The sequence below is a fragment of the Schistocerca nitens genome, chromosome 7, assembly GCF_023898315.1.
Source record: "Schistocerca nitens isolate TAMUIC-IGC-003100 chromosome 7, iqSchNite1.1, whole genome shotgun sequence".
NCBI lineage: Eukaryota > Metazoa > Arthropoda > Insecta > Orthoptera > Acrididae > Schistocerca > Schistocerca nitens.
This window is the reverse complement of record NC_064620.1, coordinates 407,933,102-407,955,685: the sequence shown is the minus strand read 5'-3', so window position 1 is coordinate 407,955,685 and position 22,584 is coordinate 407,933,102. Positions and strand designations below refer to the sequence as shown.

The 22,584-nt window shown below is 43.4% G+C and overlaps 1 protein-coding gene across 1 annotated transcript in view; it reads right to left on the bottom strand.

Moving 5' to 3' along the window:
- LOC126195661 (vesicular glutamate transporter 1) overlaps window positions 1-22,584 on the bottom strand; it is a 213,356-nt gene that overhangs the window by 42,736 nt on the left and 148,036 nt on the right. Inside the window, exons 9-10 of the mRNA XM_049934286.1 lie at window positions 17,812-18,055; window positions 8,174-8,301 (exon numbers count right to left, since the gene is read on the bottom strand). Coding sequence (XP_049790243.1) covers window positions 8,174-8,301; window positions 17,812-18,055 — 372 coding nt within the window. The remainder of the gene's footprint in view (window positions 1-8,173; window positions 8,302-17,811; window positions 18,056-22,584) is intronic.

The following is a 22,584-nucleotide window of genomic DNA, read 5'->3' as shown; positions in this document are numbered from 1 at the left end:
TGGCTTCCGCCAGCTCCCCCTCCCTGATGATGCCCTCCTCTCCTCCATCCACAACTCCTACCAGCTTTGGTACTCCATCTCTCTTCCTGTGTTTGTTCCTATGGGCATCCTCTCTCCCTTCTCTCCCCCTTCCCTCCCTCCTCCCTTTCTCCCCCCTCCTCGCACAGGCTTCCCCTACCCCCACACTTTCATTGCTCCTACCATCTCCTCTGCCATAGGCATCTTTGCTCTCCCCTCTCCCTCCCCCACCCCCCTCTATCCCTCTCATCAGGTCCCCGGACTCGCACATGTACAGCGGACATTCGCGCGCCGGAGATCATCGTCATCAGTTTCTCGTTTATGTGCCATCGTGTTATGATTTAGTGTTTTTCGCCGCCACGCTCCTTCGTTCACTTGTACCGTCTAAGTCATCAGTGTTTGTGCGCAGTGTCGACAGTTTTTGGTATTTTTTCGTCGAGTGTGAACGGCTTCGTGTTTTTTAATTTTTATATCTACTGTTCTTTTAACCACCAATCTGTTACTTTTCTATCTTCATTTTCTCTTTTACTGTAATACTTGTGGCTTAAGAGCGGAATAGATTTATCCGCTGTCAGCTCACCTTTGTAGAAGGTGAAAAATAACAATAAAGAAAAGAAAACCGCACATCGGCAGTTCATCGACCGCCAGCAGACATGGATAGCTGCCGCCCCGGCAGCCCGGCTTGGATCTTCTAGCTGATCTCTGGATTACGCTTGGCATATCGGAGAAGTCTCTGGTGGAGGCTAGTAGGAAATTATTTCAGTTGTTTTCTATATAATTCTTGTATGTAGCTGTGATTCGAAGACAGATTATCCTTTTTTGTTAGTGTTATACTTGGAGAATTTGTTTTGGTTAATTGAACATCGAATAAATTGTTTTAGGACTTTTATCGTTAGTTTCTTCTGCTTACGCAGACATAGCAGTCTTGAAGATGCTGACCGCCCAGGTGTTTCTTCAAGTGCAGGAACAGATGGTAGTCACTGGGCGCAAGATGTTATGAGATCTTTGGTCTGATTCGCTACATGCGGACGGGCATTGTCTTGCAGCAAAACGATACCCTTGCTCAACTTCCATGGACTGTTGCTTTGATTCTGGTAGGCCACCCATGTTTCATCGCCAGTAACAATTTGGCTTAAGAAATCATCACCGTCATTGTGGTACCGCTCAAGGAAAGTCAATGAACTGTCTAAATGTTTGGTTTTGTGCACATCCGTCAACATTTTCGGTACCCAACGTGCTCACAATTTTCGATAATTCGAGTGCTCGGTCACAATGCCATACAAAACACTACGAGGAACATAAGGAAAGTCATCTCCGCAAGGAGGAAATCGTAAAGCGTCTGTTTTCTCTCACCTTATTGTCCACTTCCTGCACCAAACTTTCATTAACGACCGAAGGAAGCCCACACCGTTGTTTATCATGCACATTTGTGCGGCCATCTTTAAATGATCTCACCCACTTTCTTACCATTCCGTTACTCATAATGTTTTCTCCGTAAACTATACAGATCTCACGATGAATATCGATCGCTTTTAGGCCTTTAGCATTAAGAAATCTTATAACAGCCCGTACTTCACAGTCGGCGGGACTCACGATTAGCCGGCCTTGGTGGCCGAGCGGTTCTAGGCGCTACAGTCTGGGACCGCGCGGCCGTTACGGTGGCAGGTTCGAATCCTGCCTCGGTCATGGATGTGTGTGATGTCCTTAGGTTAGCTAGGTTTAAGTAGTTCTAAGTTCTAGGGGACTGATGACCTCAAAAGTTAAGTCCCATAGTGCTCAGAACCAATTGAACTCACGATTATCGGAGGCATCTTAAACACTCAGTACAAAACGTAAACAAGGAAGAATCAGACACTAATGGCGTCAGTGCGTAGATTAAGGTACAGGCTTTCATGTAAAAATAAAATTATTGAGATAACTTAGCACGTCTTTTTTTTAAATTTCAAAACGGCATTTACTTAAAAAACATTCCTCGTACGTTAGCCTGAACACCACTGACAAAACTGAAGATGAAGACCAGAAAATTTTCTTAGTATTTTGGTATAAGAGACCCGCGATCTCAAATGGCTCGCTACAGAGTAATGAAGTACTTTTCATTTTCTGCAGTTTATTAATCAGTTACCTTTGCATCTGTGAAAGAAAGCTCAACAGATAAAATATACATCTACGTGATTGCTATTTTATCGTGATGATCATTTCTCCCTATGTAGGTGGGTGCTAACAGAATGTTTTCGCAATCGAAGGACAAAACTGGTGATTGAAATTTCATGAGAAGATCCCGTCGTATTGATAATCGGCTATGTTTTAATGATTGCCACTCGAATTCACGTATCATGTCTGTGGCACTATCTCCCCTATTTCGCCATAATACAAAACGAGTTGCCCTGCTTGAAACTTTTTCGATGTCATCCGTCAGTTCCACCTGATGCGTATCCCACACTGCACAGCAGTACTCCAGAATAGGGCAGACAAGCGTGGTGTAAGCAGTCTCTTTAGTAGACGTGTTGAACATTGTAAGTGTTCTGCCAATGGATCGCAGTCTTTGGTTTGCTCTACCCACAACATTATCTACGTGATCGTTCCAGTTTAGGTTATTTGTAATTGTAATCCCTAAGTATTTAGTTGAATTTACAGCCTTCAGATTTGTGTGACTTACCGCGTAGCCGAAATTTAGCAGATTTCTTTTAGTTCTCATGTGAATAACTTCACACTTTTCTTTATTAAGGGTCAGTTTCCATTTTGGCACCATACCGATATCTTATCTAAATCATTTTGCATTTCGTTTTGGTCATCTGATGACTTTACAAGACGGTAAATTACAGCATCATCTGCAAACAATTTACGGTGCTAGTCAGATCGTCTCCTATGTCGTTAATATAGATCAGGAACAACAGAGGACCTATAACACTTCCTTGTGGAACGCCAGATATTACTTCTGTTTTACTCGATGACTTTCCGTATATTACTACGAACTGTGGCCTTTCTGAAGGGAAATTACGAATCCAATCGCACAACTGAGGCGGTATTCCATAGGCATGCAGTTTGGTTACACGACGCTTGTGAGGAACGGTGTCGAAAGCCTTCTGTAAATCTAAAAATATGGAATCAATTTGACATCCCCTGATCCCCTGTCCATAGCACTCATTATTTTGTGAGTATAAAGAGCTAGTTGTGTTTCACAAGAACGATATTTTCTGAATCGGTGCTATGTGTCAATGAATCGTTTTCTTCGAGGCATTTCATAACGTTCGAACACAGTATATGTTCCAAAACCCTACTGCAAATCGACGTTAGTGATATGGGCCTGTAATTCAGTTGATTATTCCTACGTCCCTTTTTGGGTATTGGTGTGTTTTTGAGCAATTTTTCAGTATTGAGGAACCCTGCTTAAAAGGGAAGTCTGATAGCTACTGGGCTCTGTAGAGGATGCAGAACTAGTAGTAGATGATTCTGTGATCCACCACGTCTGACGTAAGTACTGGCAGGGAATTAACGTGTCTGTCTGTGCATGTGTGTGTGTGTGTGTGTGTGTGTGTGTGCTTGTTCGTTGTGTGGAATCGGTGCCGTAAGACGAGTTGGAATCGTGAAAGAATAGCAGAAAGGAGATGTATCGTTTGGACGTTTCCATGTCTACCCCATGATGGAAAGTTTCCCGATTTGTTGATGTATCAGTGCAGTCTAAAGAGTATACAAGGAATGGCATACCACATGTCACTCGCAGCCTTCTTTTAAGCCGTAAGAACAGCGACTGTAAGGAAAACATCCCAACGCTCAGGGACAAATGTCACTCCTTGTCAGTGACAAGCAGTTTCAAGCCCAACAAGAATTGCTGCAACCAGTAATGCAAATCCTTCTCAACTAGTAGTCCGCATTTAAATCCCTGATAGTTGTTCTTCCATCTGATAAAGGCAATGCCACTGTGGTGATGAACAAAGAGGACTACAGAAGTCAAGATTTTGGATCTATTAGTGACGGGACATTACAATAAACTTAGAAGAGACCCGACGGCTGTTATTTTGAGGAAAACTAGTACGTTGATAAAGTCTTCTACTTCCATTCCACAGAAGGATAAAAATGTTTTGCTAAGGAGTGAAGCTAAGTGTCCCAGACTTTATGGTTTACCTAAAGTTCACAAAATAAATCTCCCTCTGAGACTCATTGTTAGTGCGATTGATTCCCCTACTTATCAAATATCTAGGTATCTAGCTACTCTTCTACAACCATACATTGGTAAGACTGATTCTTATGTGAGATTTAACCGTTCTGTTTAGACACTGTCTCACATCTATTCAGTTTCAGTGAGATGAAGAGTTTTATGAGCAAGTGGATGGTGTTACCATTGGTAACCCGTTGAGCCCTGCGATTGCCAATTTTTACATGGAGAAATTTGAACAATTAGCGTTGAATAAAGCAAATAAGAAACCATGTTGTTGGTATCGTTATGTAGACGACACATTCGTGGTTTGGACACACGGTAAAAAAGCCTTAGTCGAATTTTTTGATTATCTTAATAGCATAAACCCTAAAATTCAGTTTACCATTGAAGTGGAAAAAGACCAGGCTATTTCGTTTCTCGATGTGTTAGTCATGAGACAGACCGATGGCAGTCTAAAACATAAAGTGTTTTGGAAGAGCACACATACTGACAGATACTTACATAAGAACTCCAATCGTCACCCACAACAAAAAAGAGGTGTAATCAAAAGTCTAGTGGACAGGGCAAAACGGATTTGTACGCCGGAACATCTGGATACGGAACTGAATCATCTGAAACAGGCCTTCGAAAAGAATGGGTACTCAAACAAAGAAATAAATCGAGTCTTAAGATCTAATTACAGCAGGCCAAAGGACAAGGATGGTACACAACAATGGAAGAACACGGTGTCTTTACCTTTCATTAGTAAGGTTACAGATCTAATCGGCAAAATTTTGCTGAAATATAAAGTGAATCCGGTATTCAAACCTACCAGAAAAATTGGACAAGTACTTTGTTTTGTTAAAGATAGAAGGCCACCATTATCATCTAGCGGTGTGTATAAAATTCCGTTTACCTGTGGCAAGGTCTGTATTGGAACTACGAAAATAAGTGTGAATACGAGGGTAAAGGAGCATAAAAGTCTTTGCCGACTGGGTAAAGTAGATAAATCGACCTTTGCGGAACATGCACTTCAGTCCTGTGACCACGTAGTTAAGTTTTCTGAAACTACAGTTTTAAGTGCTCCCACGAACTTTTATCCACGACTGTATAGGGAGGCTATTGAAATTTATAAACATGAAGATAATTTTAATAGAAAAGAAGAGGCCTTGCAATTAAGCGAGATATGGACAGTGGCGTTACAGAATCGATAAGTGATTTTTATCTATGACGGATTATTATCGATAGTTACATTTTATCTTTGACTAGTTTTCTCTCCGCTACTATGTGTAAGCTAGACCACGCCCACTTTCCTCGGTATTTAGGCCGCTCTACGACGCCCGACTCGTCAGTCGGCAGGACTCAACAGGACCAGCCATACCTCTGAGGATGTCCAACGTAGTATTGGACGAAACGTTAGGAATAGAAGTATTCCATGGACTACGGCCATATAACCCGGAAGAATTATCAACAACAAAATGGGTATTTCTGACCGAGAGAAGTGAACTAGTATGAAACATTGATCTTAATTTGAGGAAGGAAATTCTGAGGCTGTGCGTTTGGAGCACGGTAGTGAATCATGGACTGTGGGAAAACAGAAACAGAAGGGAATAGAAGTATTTTAGATTTGGTTGTATAGAAGAAAGTTGAAATTAAGTGGATTGATAAGGTAAAAATGAATAGGTTCTCCGCAAAATCGGGGAGGAAATGAGTATATGGAAAATGAAAGAAGACGAAGTAAATATTCCAGAATTCGAAACCCAGAACAGCTGTTAGCATGAGCGACATAAAAGTAGATATCTTAGGTGTCGCGAAACAACTCACATCACTTAAGAAAGGAAAGTCTTCCGGTCCAGATGGTATACCAATCAGTTTCCTTTCAGGGTATGCAGACACAATAGCGCCTTTCTTAGCAATCATATACAACCGCTCACTTGTCGAAAGGTCTGTTCCTAAAGACTGGAAAGTAGCACGGGTCACACCAATATTCAAGACAGGAAATAAGAGTAACCCATTGAAGTACAGACCCATATCACTACCACTGACCTCAATTTGCAGAAGGATTTTGGAACATATACTGTACTCGAACATTATGAATCGCCTTGAAGAAAGCCGGCCGCTGTGGCCGAGCGGTTCTATGCGCTTCAGTCTGGAACCACGCGACCGCTACGGTCGCAGGTTCGAATCCTGCCTCGGGCATGGATGTGTGTGATGTCCTTAGGTTAGTTAGGTTTAAGTAGTTCTAAGTTCAAGGGGACTGATGACTTCAGATGTTAAGTCCCAAAGTGCTCAGAGCCATTTGAACCATTTTTAAACCTTGAAGAAAATGACTTATTGGTACATAACCAACACGGATTCAGAAAATATCGTTCTTGTGCAACACAGCTAGCTCTTTATTCCCATGAAGTAATGAGTGCTGTCTACAAGGGATCTCAGATCGATTCCGTATTCCTAGATTTCCAGAGGGCGTTTGATACCATTCCTCACAAGCGACTATTAATCAAATTGCGTGCATATGAAGTATCGTCTCAGTTGTGTGACTGGATCAGTGATTTCCTCTCAGAGAGGTCACAGTTCGTAGTGATAGACGGTAAATCATCGAGTAGAACAGAAGTGGTATCTGGCGTTCCGCAAGGTAGTGTCATAGGGCCCTCTGCTGTTCCTGATTTGCATAAATGACTAGGTGATAATTGAGCAGCTCCCTTAGATTGTTTGCAGATAACGCTGTAATTTACCGTCTACTAAAATCATCAAACAATCAATTACAATTACGAAATGATCTAGAGAGAATTTCTGTATGGTGCCAAAAGTGGCAATTGGCACTAAACAAAGAAAAGTGCGAGGTCATACGCATGGGCACTAAAAGATATACGACAAATCGTACAAATCTAAGGGCTGTCAATTCGACTAAATACCTAGGAATTACAATTAAGAGCAACTTAAATTGGAAAGACCACATAGATAATATAGTGGGGAAGGCGAAACAAAAACTGCGCGTTGTTGGCAGAACACTTAGAAGATGCGACAAACCCATTAAAGAGACATCCTACATTACACTTGTCCGTCCTCTGCTGGAATATTGCTGCGCGGTATGGGATCCTTACAAGGTAGGATTGATGGTGGACATCGAAAAAGTGCAAAGAAGGGCAGCTCATTTTGTGGTATCGCTCAATAGGTGTGAGAGTGCCACTGATATGATACGCGAGTGGGGGTGGCAGTCACTAAAACAAAAGCGGTTTTCTTTGCGGCGAGACCTATTTACGAAATTTCAATCACCAAGTTTCTCTTCCGAATGCGGAAATATTTTTTTGACACTCAACTACGCAGGGATAAATGATCATCATAATAAAATAAGAGAAATCAGAGCTCGAACGGAAAGATTTTGGTGTTTCTTTTTCGAACGCGCCATTGGAGAGTGGAATGGTAGAGAAGTAGTATGAAAATTGTTCGATGAACCCTCTGCCAGGCACTTAAGTGTGAATTGCAGATTTACCATGTAGATTTAGACGTAGAACGTTGACAAGGAGGGACAAGATGATAGAACATCTGTTAAGATAGCAAGGAATAACTTCCATAGTACTATAGGGAACTGTAGAGGGGAAAAACTGTAGAGGAAGACGGAGATTGGAATATATACCGCAAATAATTGAGGACGAAGGTTGTAAGTGCTAGTCTGAGATAAAGGGTTGGCACGGAAGAAGAATTCGTGGCGGGCCGTATCAAACGGGTTAGAAGACTGATGACTCAAAAGAGCAAAAAGGAACCACTAACTGTTGTCAAAGATATCGTCCTTGTAGTAAAGTCGAGTATCATATGGAAGTTCCCTTTCTTCAAGCCTTTTCCATGACATAATTCGGTAAATTACAGACGCCCTAAAAGAACAGTGCTTAACTCTCGACAGTGCTGACAGAGGAAGCCGTTGACGTCTTGAGCTTACAAAAAAATCTGGCGCGGACAGGAATCCGAGTAACATTTATCCGAATGCTAGTGGCTGAACGGCGCATTACGAGAGCTCCTCACATGGTCTTTGGTGATGTTATCGATGGCGATGGGGCAGATGAGGCCGGCGATGGTGCCGATCCCGTTGGACATGCCCATCAGGATACTGGCGTACCGTGGCGCGATGTCCAGGTGGTTCACGTTGAACCCTGCAACAAGAGGCAAACAGACCGTTTGATGAGTCAGCAGTTAACTGCGATTAAGAAATCAATATGCAACATCTGATTGGGAGTTAGATTAAACAGCTATACACATGTAAACAAAGCTATACATTACCACTCAAACGAAGGCTGTAAGGCACTCTGTCCAATGGTGAAAGATAATTAATAATTAATGGATCTTCTAATTTATTGACAACCAAATCCACATAAATCATTCCTACTATACTCTAAAACAAACAAAAAACTCTTTTATTGAAGTAACCCTGTTTTATAACATAAACCGTCCGCCCCGATAGCTGAATGGTCAGCGTGATGGCCTGCCGTCCTAAGGGGTCCGGTTTCGATTCCCGGTTGGGTCGAGGATTTTCTCTGCTCAGGGACTGGATGTTGTGTTGTCTTCATCATCATTTCATCCGCATCCGGCGCGCAGGTCGCCCAATGTAATAAGACCTGCACTAAGACGGCCGGACCTGCCCCGTAAGGGGCCTCCCGGCCAATGACGAAAACGCTCATTTCCATAGCATACAGCGAGATGAGAAAAGTCTTGGGAAACCTCCTAAAATCGTGTCGGACCACCTTTTTCCCGGGTTAGTGCAGCATCTCGACGTGGCATGGACTCCACATGTGTCGTTAGAAGTCAAAAAATTGTTCAAATGGCTCTGAGCTCTATGGGACTTAACTTCTAAGGTCATCAGCCCCCTAGAACCTAGAACTACTTAAACCTGACTAACCTAAGGACATCACACACATCCATGCCAGAGGCAGGATTCGAACCTGCGACCGTACCGGTCATGTGGTACCAGACTGTAGCTCCTAGAACCGCTCGGCCACCTGTTGGAAGTCCCCAGCACAGATATTGAGTCATGTTGCCTCTATAGCTTTTCGTAATTGCGAAAGTGTTGCCGTTGCAGGATTTCTTGCATGAATTGACCACTCAGTTATGACCCTTAAGTGTTCAATCGGTGGCCAAGTCATTCGCTCGAATAATCCAGAATGTTCTTCAAACCATTCTTGAACAATTGTGGCCGAATGACATGGCGCGTTCTCATACATAAAAATTCTGTCGTTGTTCCGAAACATGAAGTCCTTGAATGGCTGGAAATCCAAGTAGCGATTTTCTGTCAATAATCGATTCAACTGGACCAGAGGTTCAAGTCCGTACCACGTGAACACGGCCTACACCATTATTGAGTCAACCCCAGCTTGCACAGTGCCTTGTTGACAACGCGGGTTCATACTTTCATGGTGTGTGGGCCACACCCGAACTCCACCATCAACTCTCACCAATCGAAATTTGATGCATCTGACCGGTCCACGGTGTTCCAGTCGTCTAGGTTTCAACCGATATGATCACGAAGCCAGGGGAGGCGCCGCTGCCGATGTCGTGCAAAGACATTCGCGGGTGTCGTCTGTTGCTTTGGCTCGTTAACGCATAATTTCGCCGCTCTGTCCTAACGGACACGTGCGTCGTACATCCCACATCGGTGTCTGCGGTTATATCGTGCAGTGTTGCTTGTCTGTTAGCACTGATAACTCTAAGCAACCGGAGCTGCTCTCGGTCGTTAAGTGATGGCTGTAACGTCTTCTGGCAAAACACATTATATGTGGTAAAAAAGGAGAAAAGAGTAATTGAACTGGATGATTGTAATTTCGTGGACAATGATTGTGTGAACTTTATGTAATGAAGAGAAACCATTATGTGTCATGTTTTATACTTGTATAGAATTATGTACCGATTTTTTTAAATATAATATCTGCGTCGGCGAACACTGAAACCGCCACAGACGATTATTATTAAATATCAAACAAAGATGAGAATAGGTCACAACGAGTATGAATAGTAGTGACCGAACATTAATTTCTCCGTCGTCTTCCTGCAGTTACGTGAGTAGGACGAGCCTGTGACGTTATATTGTACGCTTGCGTAGCATCCTTTTGTCAAGATTGAGAGACGTAAGCCATTAGCTACTCATTGTAAAGGTGCGTAATAATTTAATCTGTCTAAATGTTTTGAATAGAGTTACTTAGTGAAAACTTGCATTATAATTTGTAATAAGCTTGCCTGGTATTTTATCCCATCCTTTTAAGACGTTTTCAGTTATTTAAATATTATTCGTGGTGCAGAGCTGCGCTACGAACGAACGAGCCGCTGCCGCGGCGCAATCAAATTGCATTAAATGAAACCAATCATACCGCAAAGAAGCGGTCAGGTAATAGTGAACTAAAATTATTTGTTTTAGCTTTCGGAATTGCAGAGCAGAGCAGCAGATTTTATTATGTGTTTTACAGATGGACGCGGGCTGTGGATGATATACACTCCTGGAAATTGAAATAAGAACACCGTGAATTCATTGTCCCAGGAAGGGGAAACTTTATTGACACATTCCTGGGGTCAGATACATCACATGATCACACTGACAGAACCACAGGCACATAGACACAGGCAACAGAGCATGCACAATGTCGGCACTAGTACAGTGTATATCCACCTTTCGCAGCAATGCAGGCTGCTATTCTCCCATGGAGACGATCGTAGAGATGCTGGATGTAGTCCTGTGGAACGGCTTGCCATGCCATTTCCACCTGGCGCCTCAGTTGGACCAGCGTTCGTGCTGGACGTGCAGACCGCGTGAGACGACGCTTCATCCAGTCCCAAACATGCTCAATGGGGGACAGATCCGGAGATCTTGCTGGCCACGGTAGTTGACTTACACCTTCTAGAGCACGTTGGATGGCACGGGATACATGCGGACGTGCATTGTCCTGTTGGAACAGCAAGTTCCCTTGCCGGTCTAGGAATGGTAGAACGATGGGTTCGATGACGGTTTGGATGTACCGTGCACTATTCAGTGTCCCCTCGACGATCACCAGTGGTGTACGGCCAGTGTAGGAGATCGCTCCCCACACCATGATGCCGGGTGTTGGCCCTGTGTGCCTCGGTCGTATGCAGTCCTGATTGTGGCGCTCACCTGCACGGCGCCAAACACGCATACGACCATCATTGGCACCAAGGCAGAAGCGACTCTCATCGCTGAAGACGACACGTCTCCATTCGTCCCTCCATTCACGCCTGTCGCGACACCACTGGAGGCGGGCTGCACGATGTTGGGGCGTGAGCGGAAGACGGCCTAACGGTGTGCGGGACCGTAGCCCAGCTTCATGGAGACGGTTGCGAATGGTCCTCGCCGATACCCCAGGAGCAACAGTGTCCCTAATTTGCTGGGAAGTGGCGGTGCGGTCCCCTACGGCACTGCGTAGTATCCTACGGTCTTGGCGTGCATCCGTGTGTCGCTGCGGTCCGGTCCCAGGTCGACGGCACGTGCACCTTCCGCCGACCACTGGCGACAACATCGATGTACTGTGGAGACCTCACGCCCCACGTGTTGAGCAATTCGGCGGTACGTCCACCCGGCCTCCCGCATGCCCACTATACGCCCTCGCTCAAAGTCCGTCAACTGCACATACGGTTCACGTCCACGCTGTCGCGGCATGCTACCAGTGTTAAAGACTGCGATGGAGCTCCGTATGCCACGGCAAACTGGCTGACACTGACGGCGGCGGTGCACAAATGCTGCGCAGCTAGCGCCATTCGACGGCCAACACCGCGGTTCCTGGTGTGTCCGCTGTGCCGTGCGTGTGATCATTGCTTGTACAGCCCTCTCGCAGTGTCCGGAGCAAGTATGGTGGGTCTGACACACCGGTGTCAATGTGTTCTTTTTTCCATTTCCAGGAGTGTATTATTAACAGTGCAAAAAGGTAATTTATCTTCATAACATAAAAGAAAACTTGCTGTGCGTAGTTCTGGTCTGGCAAACATCATAGTAAAAACATCTTTTTCTCTGATAATAGTCTCATGTTCTCGTGTTAGTCGTGGTACTTATTGGTGTTTTACTGTTAACAAAAATCCACTGCAAATTTTGATGTTGAACAAACATTGCGTACTGTAACATCAGTATTGATAACTAAATAATTTTCAGTAACCTTTTCAGTAACTGTAAAGTAAGGTAGATATGTTGAGCTTTATAGCGAGTTACAGTAACGAAACAATGTTCCTTTAATAAAAAGCCAGATGCAGAATAATAAGAACATAATATATTTCGTTTTGTTGAAAATTAATGATCCAAAGAAAGTCACAGCACAGAATCCCTAAAAAGTATTTCAGGGCTCTTTTCGTAGCAACATATTTTATGTCATATATTAGTTGTTACGCGAGCAATAATAAAACAAAGCAGAGAGCCAGCGTAAGGGCATCGGCCATTCCATTGTCTGAGGTGAGAAGTAAAGTCTGGAATTTGGTATGTTCGGCACACTCTTGACACTGTAAATCTCACAGTACTGAATTCCCTAACGATTTCCGAAATATAATGTCTCATGAGCCCAACTGCAACTCCTATTTCTGTTTCAGAGTTGTTAAATACTGTCGTGCGGCCGTAATCAGGTACGAAACCTTCTCACATGAATCGCCTGAGTACAAGTGACAACTCCGCCAACGCACTGCCCGTTTTACAACTTGTGTACGCGGTACTAGCGCCATCTGTATATGTACATATGGCCATCCTATGACTTTTGTCACCTCAGTGTCAATGGCTCTGAGCACTATGCGACTTAACTTCTGCGGTCATCAGTCGCCTAGAACTTAGAACTAATTAAACTTAACTAAGCCACGGACATCACACACATCCATGCCCGAGGCAGGATTCGAACCTGCGACCGTAGCGGTCACGCGGTTCCAGCGCCTAGTACCGCACGGCCACATCGGCCGGCTCAGTGTCAATGCCCCTTTATGAACTGTAAGGACTGATGTTCTAATTTATCTTATTCTTCAGTTGCATCCCTGTGTGCATTCATGTTGGATCGAAATGACCTAGCAAACACCTTTTAAATCCAGGGACTGGAGAAAGATAGGGAAACATCGAAAGCACGACACATTAACATCCCTAATACTGTGAACGAAGCCATTTCACATTGAAAACAGTTTCCAGCTGTCTCGTATAAAGTTTTTGAGGGAATCTTATACCACTCGTCCTTCAAAATAGTGGCAAGTTAAGGTAACGACGATGGAGGTAGATCACACACTTTTCTCTCCAAATTGACCACAAACGCTCAATAATTTGAAATCTGGTGACGGTGGTGATTGGGAGATGGGACACTTCACCCTCGTGCTCACAAAACTAGTCCTTGGCGATGCGTGCTGTGTGAAGAGGGACCCTGTCGACTTGGAACACAGTATCACAACTGGGGAACAAACACTTTACCGATGGATGCAAATGGTCAGTTAATACTGTCACGTAACAGTTGACACCTTTCATCCCCGAGCCCCGCTGTGTTTCACTCCTGAGACGTGAACTCGGCTAGAAACAGTATGAAAGAAGAGACATCCGACCAAATAACTTCCTTCCATTGCTCCATAGTCCAGGTTTTACGGCTTGGGTTTCACGTCTTTTTGTTACGGCCATTTCCATCACTGATGAGTGGTTTTGGAATTCCAGCTCTCGCTGAAATTCGCTGTTTATGGAGCTCCATTCGTGTTGTTTTGGCGCTGAATCAGTTAGCTAGTACGACATTCAGTTCGGTAGTGATTTGTACAGCTGTCGATCTCTTATTTTTCCTCAAAATCCTCTTCACGGTCAATCAACATAGACTTCCGTTCCAGTTACTGTTTGGAGGATGATGTTTCTCCGCTTTCCCTGCGTGCAGTATAAAACTTCTATACAGTTCCTCTTGATACGCCAAGTACGTCTGCTCCCTTGGTTACGGGAGCGTCCACGTTCGAATTCACTTAGTTCCTACAATATACGTTCACAACCACACAGGGCACTTGCAACGGATTGAGGTCGTTGCACGGTTGGAGATCATGTTCAAGTACAACAGCGCCACCTGCAGGTTCGGCTAGCACCTATGCATTTATTGCGGTGTGTTCATAATTTTGTCCAACCCCCTTGCATCACAAGACTGTCCGATGGGATTCATGGTGGGGGAACAGGTTGGTCAATCCAGTTTGTGACTGACGAGAGAGCTGAGTATGGCTGCACGATGGACTCGAGAGTTCGCAGCGATAAACTTGAATTCATCCTCGAAATGCTGATGGAATATTTCAGTGATGGGTTGGAGGGCCGGCCGAAGTGGCCGTGCGGTTAAAGGCGCTGCAGTCTGGAACCGCAAGACCGCTACGGTCGCAGGTTCGAATCCTGCCTCGGGCATGGATTTTTGTGATGTCCTTAGGTTAGTTAGGTTTAACTAGTTCTAAGTTCTAGGGGACTAATGACCTCAGCAGTTGAGTCCCATAGTGCTCAGAGCCATTTGAACCATTTTTTTTTTTTGATGGGTTGGAGGATGTTTTTCTTGTACTACAGAGCGTTGAGTTTGACCTATATTGACGGCCCCACGTAATACCACCCTAGAACATCAGTGATACGTCACCTTACTGTAGTCGATTAACGCGATATCTCTGGCATGCAGGACTACCAGGTTTCCTCCAAACGATAGTGATACAGTGTCCGATATATGTGGCATCTGTGAAGAGAATTTTGCCGTAAGATTAAGTAGTCAATTCTTAGTGAGCTTGTACCATTCAGCATGGTGTCTTGGTTTAAGGTCTGGTATTCTCTATGGCAGTCTTGGTTAAAGTAAGTGTTTTGAGTCTATTTCGTATGGTTTGGTTGGGCACGTGCCTCCCAGTCGCCCTCACAAATCTGTTGTCATTTCGGTGGAGTCGGGTCGGAGATGGTGCGGGTTAGAAATCGCATACACCGGTCATCTGCCTCAGTTTTTGCCATAGGGTAACCAGGAGGGGGCACGTCATGACTGTTACCTGCATTCTCAGAACGAGCCCAGGTCCGTACCACATAGCTCTGGCTCGTACTGTTCGCCTCGCAACTTCTGTTGTTTTCGTTGACCAAACAACAATCCTTGTATCATGAAGCGTTGATATCCGCGTTCTTGGCACGCAAAACGTCCATAAATTTCTTGAAAAACATCTACAGAGTTTTGTGAATGAAGGTACACATATTACTTTCTCACCAACATTCAGTTAAATTAAAACGATTGCGGTGGATGCTGCTGTACGCATAGCTGATTAGATAATCCAAAGAATTGGATGTTTCGAATCTTGTCAGTGTAAGCCGAGGAAGAATGTATGGAACATAAAAGCGCTGAAGAACTTTTCTTGAAATGTTGCTAAACTTGTTGGCTGTGTCTATTCAGAGTGATTATTTCTACAGGTCCGTCACGTAGCTGAACTCACGGCTCTCACAGGGAGGACCCTGATCTGTCTACATGGAAAAAGATGTTTGTACAACATGGTTGTGGAGAAACAGCGATTGCTATAAATTAACTCAGTATTAAGAAAACAGTCTTAATCACGATTTTTTATTTATTTAGTATCTCCTGCCACACCTCGGTAGACGTGACCCCACCAGCAGTTGACCATATGTTCGCCCTGAAGATGGCTCCTGCGATGGGCTGAAACCGGTCGGCACTAAATAAATAAAAAATCGCGATTATGGCTGTTTTCTTAATACTGAGAACATGGAAAAAAATAAAGCGAAAGTACAACAACAAAATTTATCAAACTTAACGACTTAGTTGACAATATGGCTATGGATAATTGTACAAGCACAAAATTTTCCAGTGTATCTGATCTGACAGTGTTGCACTCAATCATCCTTTGGCTTCATACAGTTGACAGAGCCAGTCTATGTGAAACACAGTGTGTGTGTGTGTGTGTGTGTGTGTGTGTGTGTGAGAGAGAGAGAGAGAGAGAGAGAGAGGTGTAAGAAAGATAGTTACTGTGCTTTTTCACTCCTTCACGCTGAAGCGGTTGGACGTATTGGGATGAAACTGAGAATGGAAATAGCTTATATACTGATAAACACATAGCTTAATATATAAATTAATTTAATATAATTAATAAAATATTAATATTATATATATTGCCTAATATATATATATTTACAAATAGCCTACAATATACATACTTAGCCATCAAAAGGGATAAGATGGGGGTGAAAATGAGGTGTAGCCGACTAACTTCGAAGCCCATACTTTACTCATCCAGTGCAACGAACTTAACACATAATATCAAATCCTTATGGAACTTTTGCTCGCTGAGAATCCCCACAAACGGAAGAAGGGAAATAGTTTATCACTGCTTCATGAATGACGTTTTAGTTTATCACTTCCTGACTACTAACCTTATTCGCAAAGCATTTTGTAGATAGTATTCGCATATAACAGTGAATTTATCACCGAAATTATATCTTTATCTCTGGACACTGTGACCGAGCGGTTCTAGGCGCTTCAGTCCGGAACCGCGCTGCTGATACAGTCGCAGGTTCGAATCCTGCCTCGGGTATGGATGTGTGTGACATACTTAGGTTAGTTGGGTTTGAGTAGTTCTAAGTCCAGGGGACTGCTGACCTCAAATGTTAAGTCTCATAGTGATTAGAGCCATTTGAACCATTTTTATATGCTTATCCGGCACTTAGTTGAGGAACTACAAAGTTATAAATATCGATATGCTTGAATATGAAACTTCAGAGCGAAATTCGCTAGAGATACGGTAAAATATGCGTACAAATATTCACTTGACATGTGCGTATGTGAGCAAAGCACGAGTAATAGGCCCATTCTAAACCCATGAAACGTTTTAAACCAGTTTTAGTAGACATACTACTTACGTTCTGGAGAAAAATACTGTGAGGGTAAGAACCACCATCTTCCTGTTGGGGTGGGGGTGATAACTTGGAGAGAAAAGGGGTAGGAGATGGATAGACATGGAGGAAATGGATACAGATAAGGAAGGAGGAGTAAGTGGAAGGAGAGAGGGGGGAGGAAATGGACAGAGAGAGAAAGGAGGAAATTGGCTCAGAGAGGAGATGCAGAGGGAAGAGGAGAAGGTGGGTAGAGAAAGAAAAGAGCAGGAGATGAACAGAGAGAGGGGGTAGAAGGAGATGGAGCGAGAGGAAGAGGAGGCGGAGAGGGAGAGAGGGGAGAAGAAGATGGACGTAGAGAGTGGGAGGAAGAAACCGATAGAGAGTGGGAAAGGAGCAGGTGGACAGAGAGGGGAGTGGTGGAGATGGGGAGTGGTGGGGAAAGAGAGGAGATGGACTGATAGAAGATTGGAATAAACATATACCCAGGCCATTTTTTATAAGTAATTGTTTAACCGCAGGTAACACCACGCGACGGAGCAGAACCGCATTCCTACATATCACAGCGAGGTGTCAAGTCGGGGAGTGGGCTGATAGGAAACGTGTTGCGAGACATCAGCAAATAACTTTCATGGAACTAGAGGGAGCTGGAGAGGATAAAAAAATGTAGAGAAGCACAGGGATTGCAAGACATCCAACAATCCAGGAAATAATTGAGAACGTAGGCTAAAATTGCTACCTTGAGATAAAAAAAGATAATTGTGTAGGATTTAGATCATAATTTATGTGCGTGAACCGTAAGGTTGTTGTAGCACTATAAAACTGTATGCGACTGCAGGTGACTCACCGGAGATGGCGAAGCCGCTGAAAGCGACGCCGAGGGTGAGCGCTACCGTGGCGGCCACCTTGGTCTGCGCGTAGGCCACCACCATGAAGAAGCACGCCTCCATGCCGAAGCCGCCGCAGTTGAACACCTTGCGCACGTTGGTGGTGGTCAGGTAGCCCTTCTTGCGGACGTGATCTGCCAGCATACCTCCCAGAGGCACGATGATCGTCATCAGCAAGTGGGGCAGCGCGCCGACGAATCCCGTCTGCGCAAGAGGGTAAACGACGGCTTACACAACTAGCTCTCCAGTACGGTAAGATTCCTGTTGGATGCAATGTGGTAGTTACCTCTGACAGCGAATATCTTTCCTGATGAAATAAGCCACCAGAAGCACAATGTTTGCTATCACAATACTGGTTCGACGGCATTTCGAAGGAGATTGGAACTTTAAAATTTAGCAAGAGGTACATGGTTTCCTTTAATTTTATGGCATTAGCCCCGATTTTGAGTTGGGGTAAATCAAGTGTAAACACAAAAAAAGTAAAATGGGAAAAGAATCTGTGCTGAAAGTGTACGAGGTTATCTTTTCGCCGTAAAGACATACAATAAAACACAAACTATAATTTAATATCGTTGCTTGAGAATAAGGGGCATGTGCAATGGCTTCCCATACTGAGATGAAAATTGGAAATGTTGTGGTACCGCTTGCGACTTTGTATCTTCACTGAAGTATCTGTGAGACCTACCATTGGTATAACAAATATGTCTAATTTACGAACTTCCAGCTTCATTTTCAATTTACTGGAAATTGTTTCTTTTAACATGATTTCATTAAGTGAACATATTTCAGAATGGCATTCGTGTAGCAGGCCTCACAAGACTTCCAACGGTCTAATTCGCGTCCATCTTCTCTGTGTTTGTAAAAAAATACGTTTTTGTAATTTTTAATCATCAATATCTTTAATTTTGTGCTCATGTTGAGGACAGATGCAGTGGCAGCTTTGTTAAAAATCATATTCATCTGTCAGACTGGACTTGAACCTCTGATCACTGCTTTACATATCTGTGACGATAGCCCGAGATCACTTATGTTGGGAGAGTGTTTCGTCTTAAGCTATGATCAACAGGCGTGACATTCTGTGATTTTTCTCTCACGCGTATTTTGTTGTAAAATTGACTTATTATGAGCAACGTAGTTGAAAACCAAGTCTGTCAGTGTTTTTAAGCGCAAACCGAGACACTATATTACAAAAATTGTACAAAAAAATAACTGCCATTTTTACGTGTTAAAAGAGAACAATGAATTACAAATTTCTGTAGTAAAGTTTGGCGTTCGCTATCGAACCTTCTGCAGTATGTGTAAATGCGGCTTTGCGGTAATCATTGTGTTGTTGTTGTTGTGGTCTTCAGTCCAGAGACTGGTTTGATGCAGCTCTCCATGATACTCTATCCTGTGCAAGCTTCTTCATCTCGCCATACCTACTGCAACCTACATCCTTCTGAATCTGTTTAGTGAACTCATCTCTTGGTCTCCCTCTACGAATTTTACCCTCCGCACTGCCCTCCAATACTAAATTGGACATCTCTTGATGCCTCAGAATAAGTCCTACTAACAAATCCCTTCTTCTAGTCAAGTTGTGCCACAAATTTATCTTCTCCCCAATTCTATTCAATACCTCCTCATTAGTTACGTGATCAACCCATCTAATCTTCAGCATTCTTCTGTAGCACCACATTTCAAAAGCTTATATTCTCTTTTTGTCTAAACTATTTATGTCCACGTTTCACTTCCATACATGGCTACACTCCATACAAATACTTTGAGAAAACACTTCCTGACACTTAAATCTATACTCGATGTTAACAAATTTCTCTTCTGCAGAAACACTTTCCTTGCCATTGCCAGTATACATTTTATATCCTCTCTACTTCGACCATCATCAGTTATTTTGCTCCCCAAATAGCAAAACTCGTTACTACTTTAAGTGTCTCATTTCATAATCTAATTCCCGAAGCATCACCCGATTTAATTCGACTACATTCCATTATCCTCGTTTTGCTTTTGTTGATGTTCATCTTGTATCCTCCTTTCAAGACACTGCCCATTCCGTTCAGCTGCTCCTGCAGGTCCTTTGGTTTCTCTGACAGAATTACAGTGTCATCGGCAAATTGTGTATCGAAACAAATTATATATAGGACGATAAAAAATCCGTTTGAGGGTTTGTTGCAGTGTATATGCAACGTAGTGCGACTCCGATGCGGGTAAATAAGCACCGATATGTTGGCAAGGGATTAGCGTATCGCTCGTATCTTTCCGTAGTGCGTGGGATAAATAACGAAACGTGAACTATGACGACATTATTGCCAAATGCGTCCATACAGGACTAATTTCGTGGTAGTATTTTTCGTGGCTGCCGAAGGACGAACACCGGCAGACATCCACCGGAGAATGGAAAAGGTGTACGGTGCAGCGTGTCTGTAGAAAACCTCCGTTGTGAAATGGTGCCCCAAGTTCCGTGTTGGTCGCTATTAGACACAAGACGCTGATCGATCCCATGTCCCAAATGTCGTAATGCAGAATTTACACCAATTCAACTGAGACACATCCAAGCAACTCGCCTTAAAGTCCCTCAAAAAAGGCCTTAAATGATCGACGATTCCAGTCGAACGATGATGTCAGCAGGCAGTTACGGACTACTTCACACAGCAGGACACGATGTTTCACCAGACCGGTCTCTTCAACCTGGTGCGTCGGTGGGATGGTTGCCTCGATGTTCAGGGCGACTTTGCTTTCTTGGCACACCGAGTCTGGACAGTAGGGCCTTCTAACGGAAACTTTTTGGTTCGCCTCTTATAAGCAACAGCCTCTTTCGTGTACCCGCCATGGGGCGAGCCCCCTCTGTCGCACCGACATAAGTGCAGCCCGCATCAGTTTGGTCTCTGTTGTTTACCACCGAAAGCTGGAGGATGGCCATCCGAGGTCAAGTCCTGGCAGTCACGTGGGACATGGCCGCGACGACCAATTGCTGGAACTATATATCATTTCAAGTGAATGTGTGGCGCTATTCTATGAATATACATGTCGCAGAAGCACATCGATCGTATTTGGTGGATGACGACCTTGAAATTTAATATGTCGTTTATGCTCATATAGTACACGGATGAACTGAAAGTACAGACTTGAACATTATGAGTTACCTCGAAGATAACCATTTATTGTCAAACAGTCATCACGGATTAAGAAAATATCGTTATTTTAAAATACAACTGGCTGTTTTTCACATGAAGTAATGAGTTCTATTGACAGGGATCTCAAAATTGATTTCATAATTTTAGATTTCCAGGAGGCTTTTGTCACGGTTCCTCACAAGCAACTCGTAATCAACCTGCGTGCTGACGGAGTATCGTCTCAGTTGTGATCTCCTGTCAGAAAGGTCACAGTTCGTAGAAATTGATGGAAAGTCATCGAGTAAAACAGAAGTGATATCTGGTGTTCTTCAGGGAGGTGGCACAAAAGTTCCCTCTGGTATTTCTGACTTATATAAACGATGTAGGAGACAATTTGAACAGCCCTGTCAGACTTTTTTCGATGATCCTGTCATTTATCGTCTCGTTAGAAGTCATCAGATGAGCACAACCAATTGAAAAGTGATTTATAGAAGATATCTGTGTGGTGCGAAAAGTGTCAGTTGACTCTACATAATGAAAAGTGTGAAGTTATCCATATGAGTACTAAAACGAATCCGCTAAATTTCGGATACATGATAAATCACTCAAATCTAAAGGCTGTGAGTTTCATTAAAACTTAGTCATTACAATTACGAATAACTTAAATTGGATAGCATTGTGGGGAAGGCCAGCCATAGACTGCATTTTATTGGCAAAACACTTAGAATATACAAGAGGTATATTAAAGAGTCTGCCTACACTCTGTTTGTCCTTCCGCTTCTGGAGTACTGCTGCGCGATGTGCGATCCGCATAAGATAAGACTGGCAGAGAGCATCGAAAAAGTTCAGAGAAGGACAACTCGTTTTGTATTATCACGAAACAAAAGGGAGAGAGTACCACGGATATGATATGTGAACCGGGGTGCCAATCATTAAAACACAGGTGTTTTTCGTTGCGGCAGAATCTTCTCATGTAACTTCAATCACCAACTTTTTTCCTCCGAATTGGAAAAAATTTTGTTTGTGCCCATTTAAACCCGGAGAAATAATCATTGTAATAAAATAAGAGAGATGAAAGCTCGTATGGAAAGATTTAAGTGTTCGCTTTTCCCGTTTACTGCTCGAGAGTGGAACGACAGAGATATACTTTGAAGGTGGTTCGATCAACCTGTTGCCAGGCACTCCATTGTGAACTGCAGTGTAGTCGTATAGATGAAGATGTAGATTGGCAACCGTTGGACTAGTACGGTGAGGAGAAAAGTGTGTAGACTATATATGAACATTCGCGGATATCCGCTGGACCCTAGGGATCATTACACTTTGTGTTTTGGGCCTGAGTTAGCCCAAGTGTTATTTTAAAGGAGTATGCCGGTCGTCCTTACTTACATTGGTATATTATTTTTTGTCATTGTTATTTCTCTGTATTGGCTTGGCTTTGAGCCATGTTGATATTTTGTGAATGTTGTAACTTGCTTCTGTAATCTAATGAGTATTCAGCATAAATTCATGTTCAGTTTTCCTGTTTAATTGAAGTCATGTTGGCGTTCTCGTTAATTTTATTTGGGCCTTCCTTAATGGAATTAGCCTTAGTAATCTCGGTTTAAAATTAAGCTATATACATTGCTA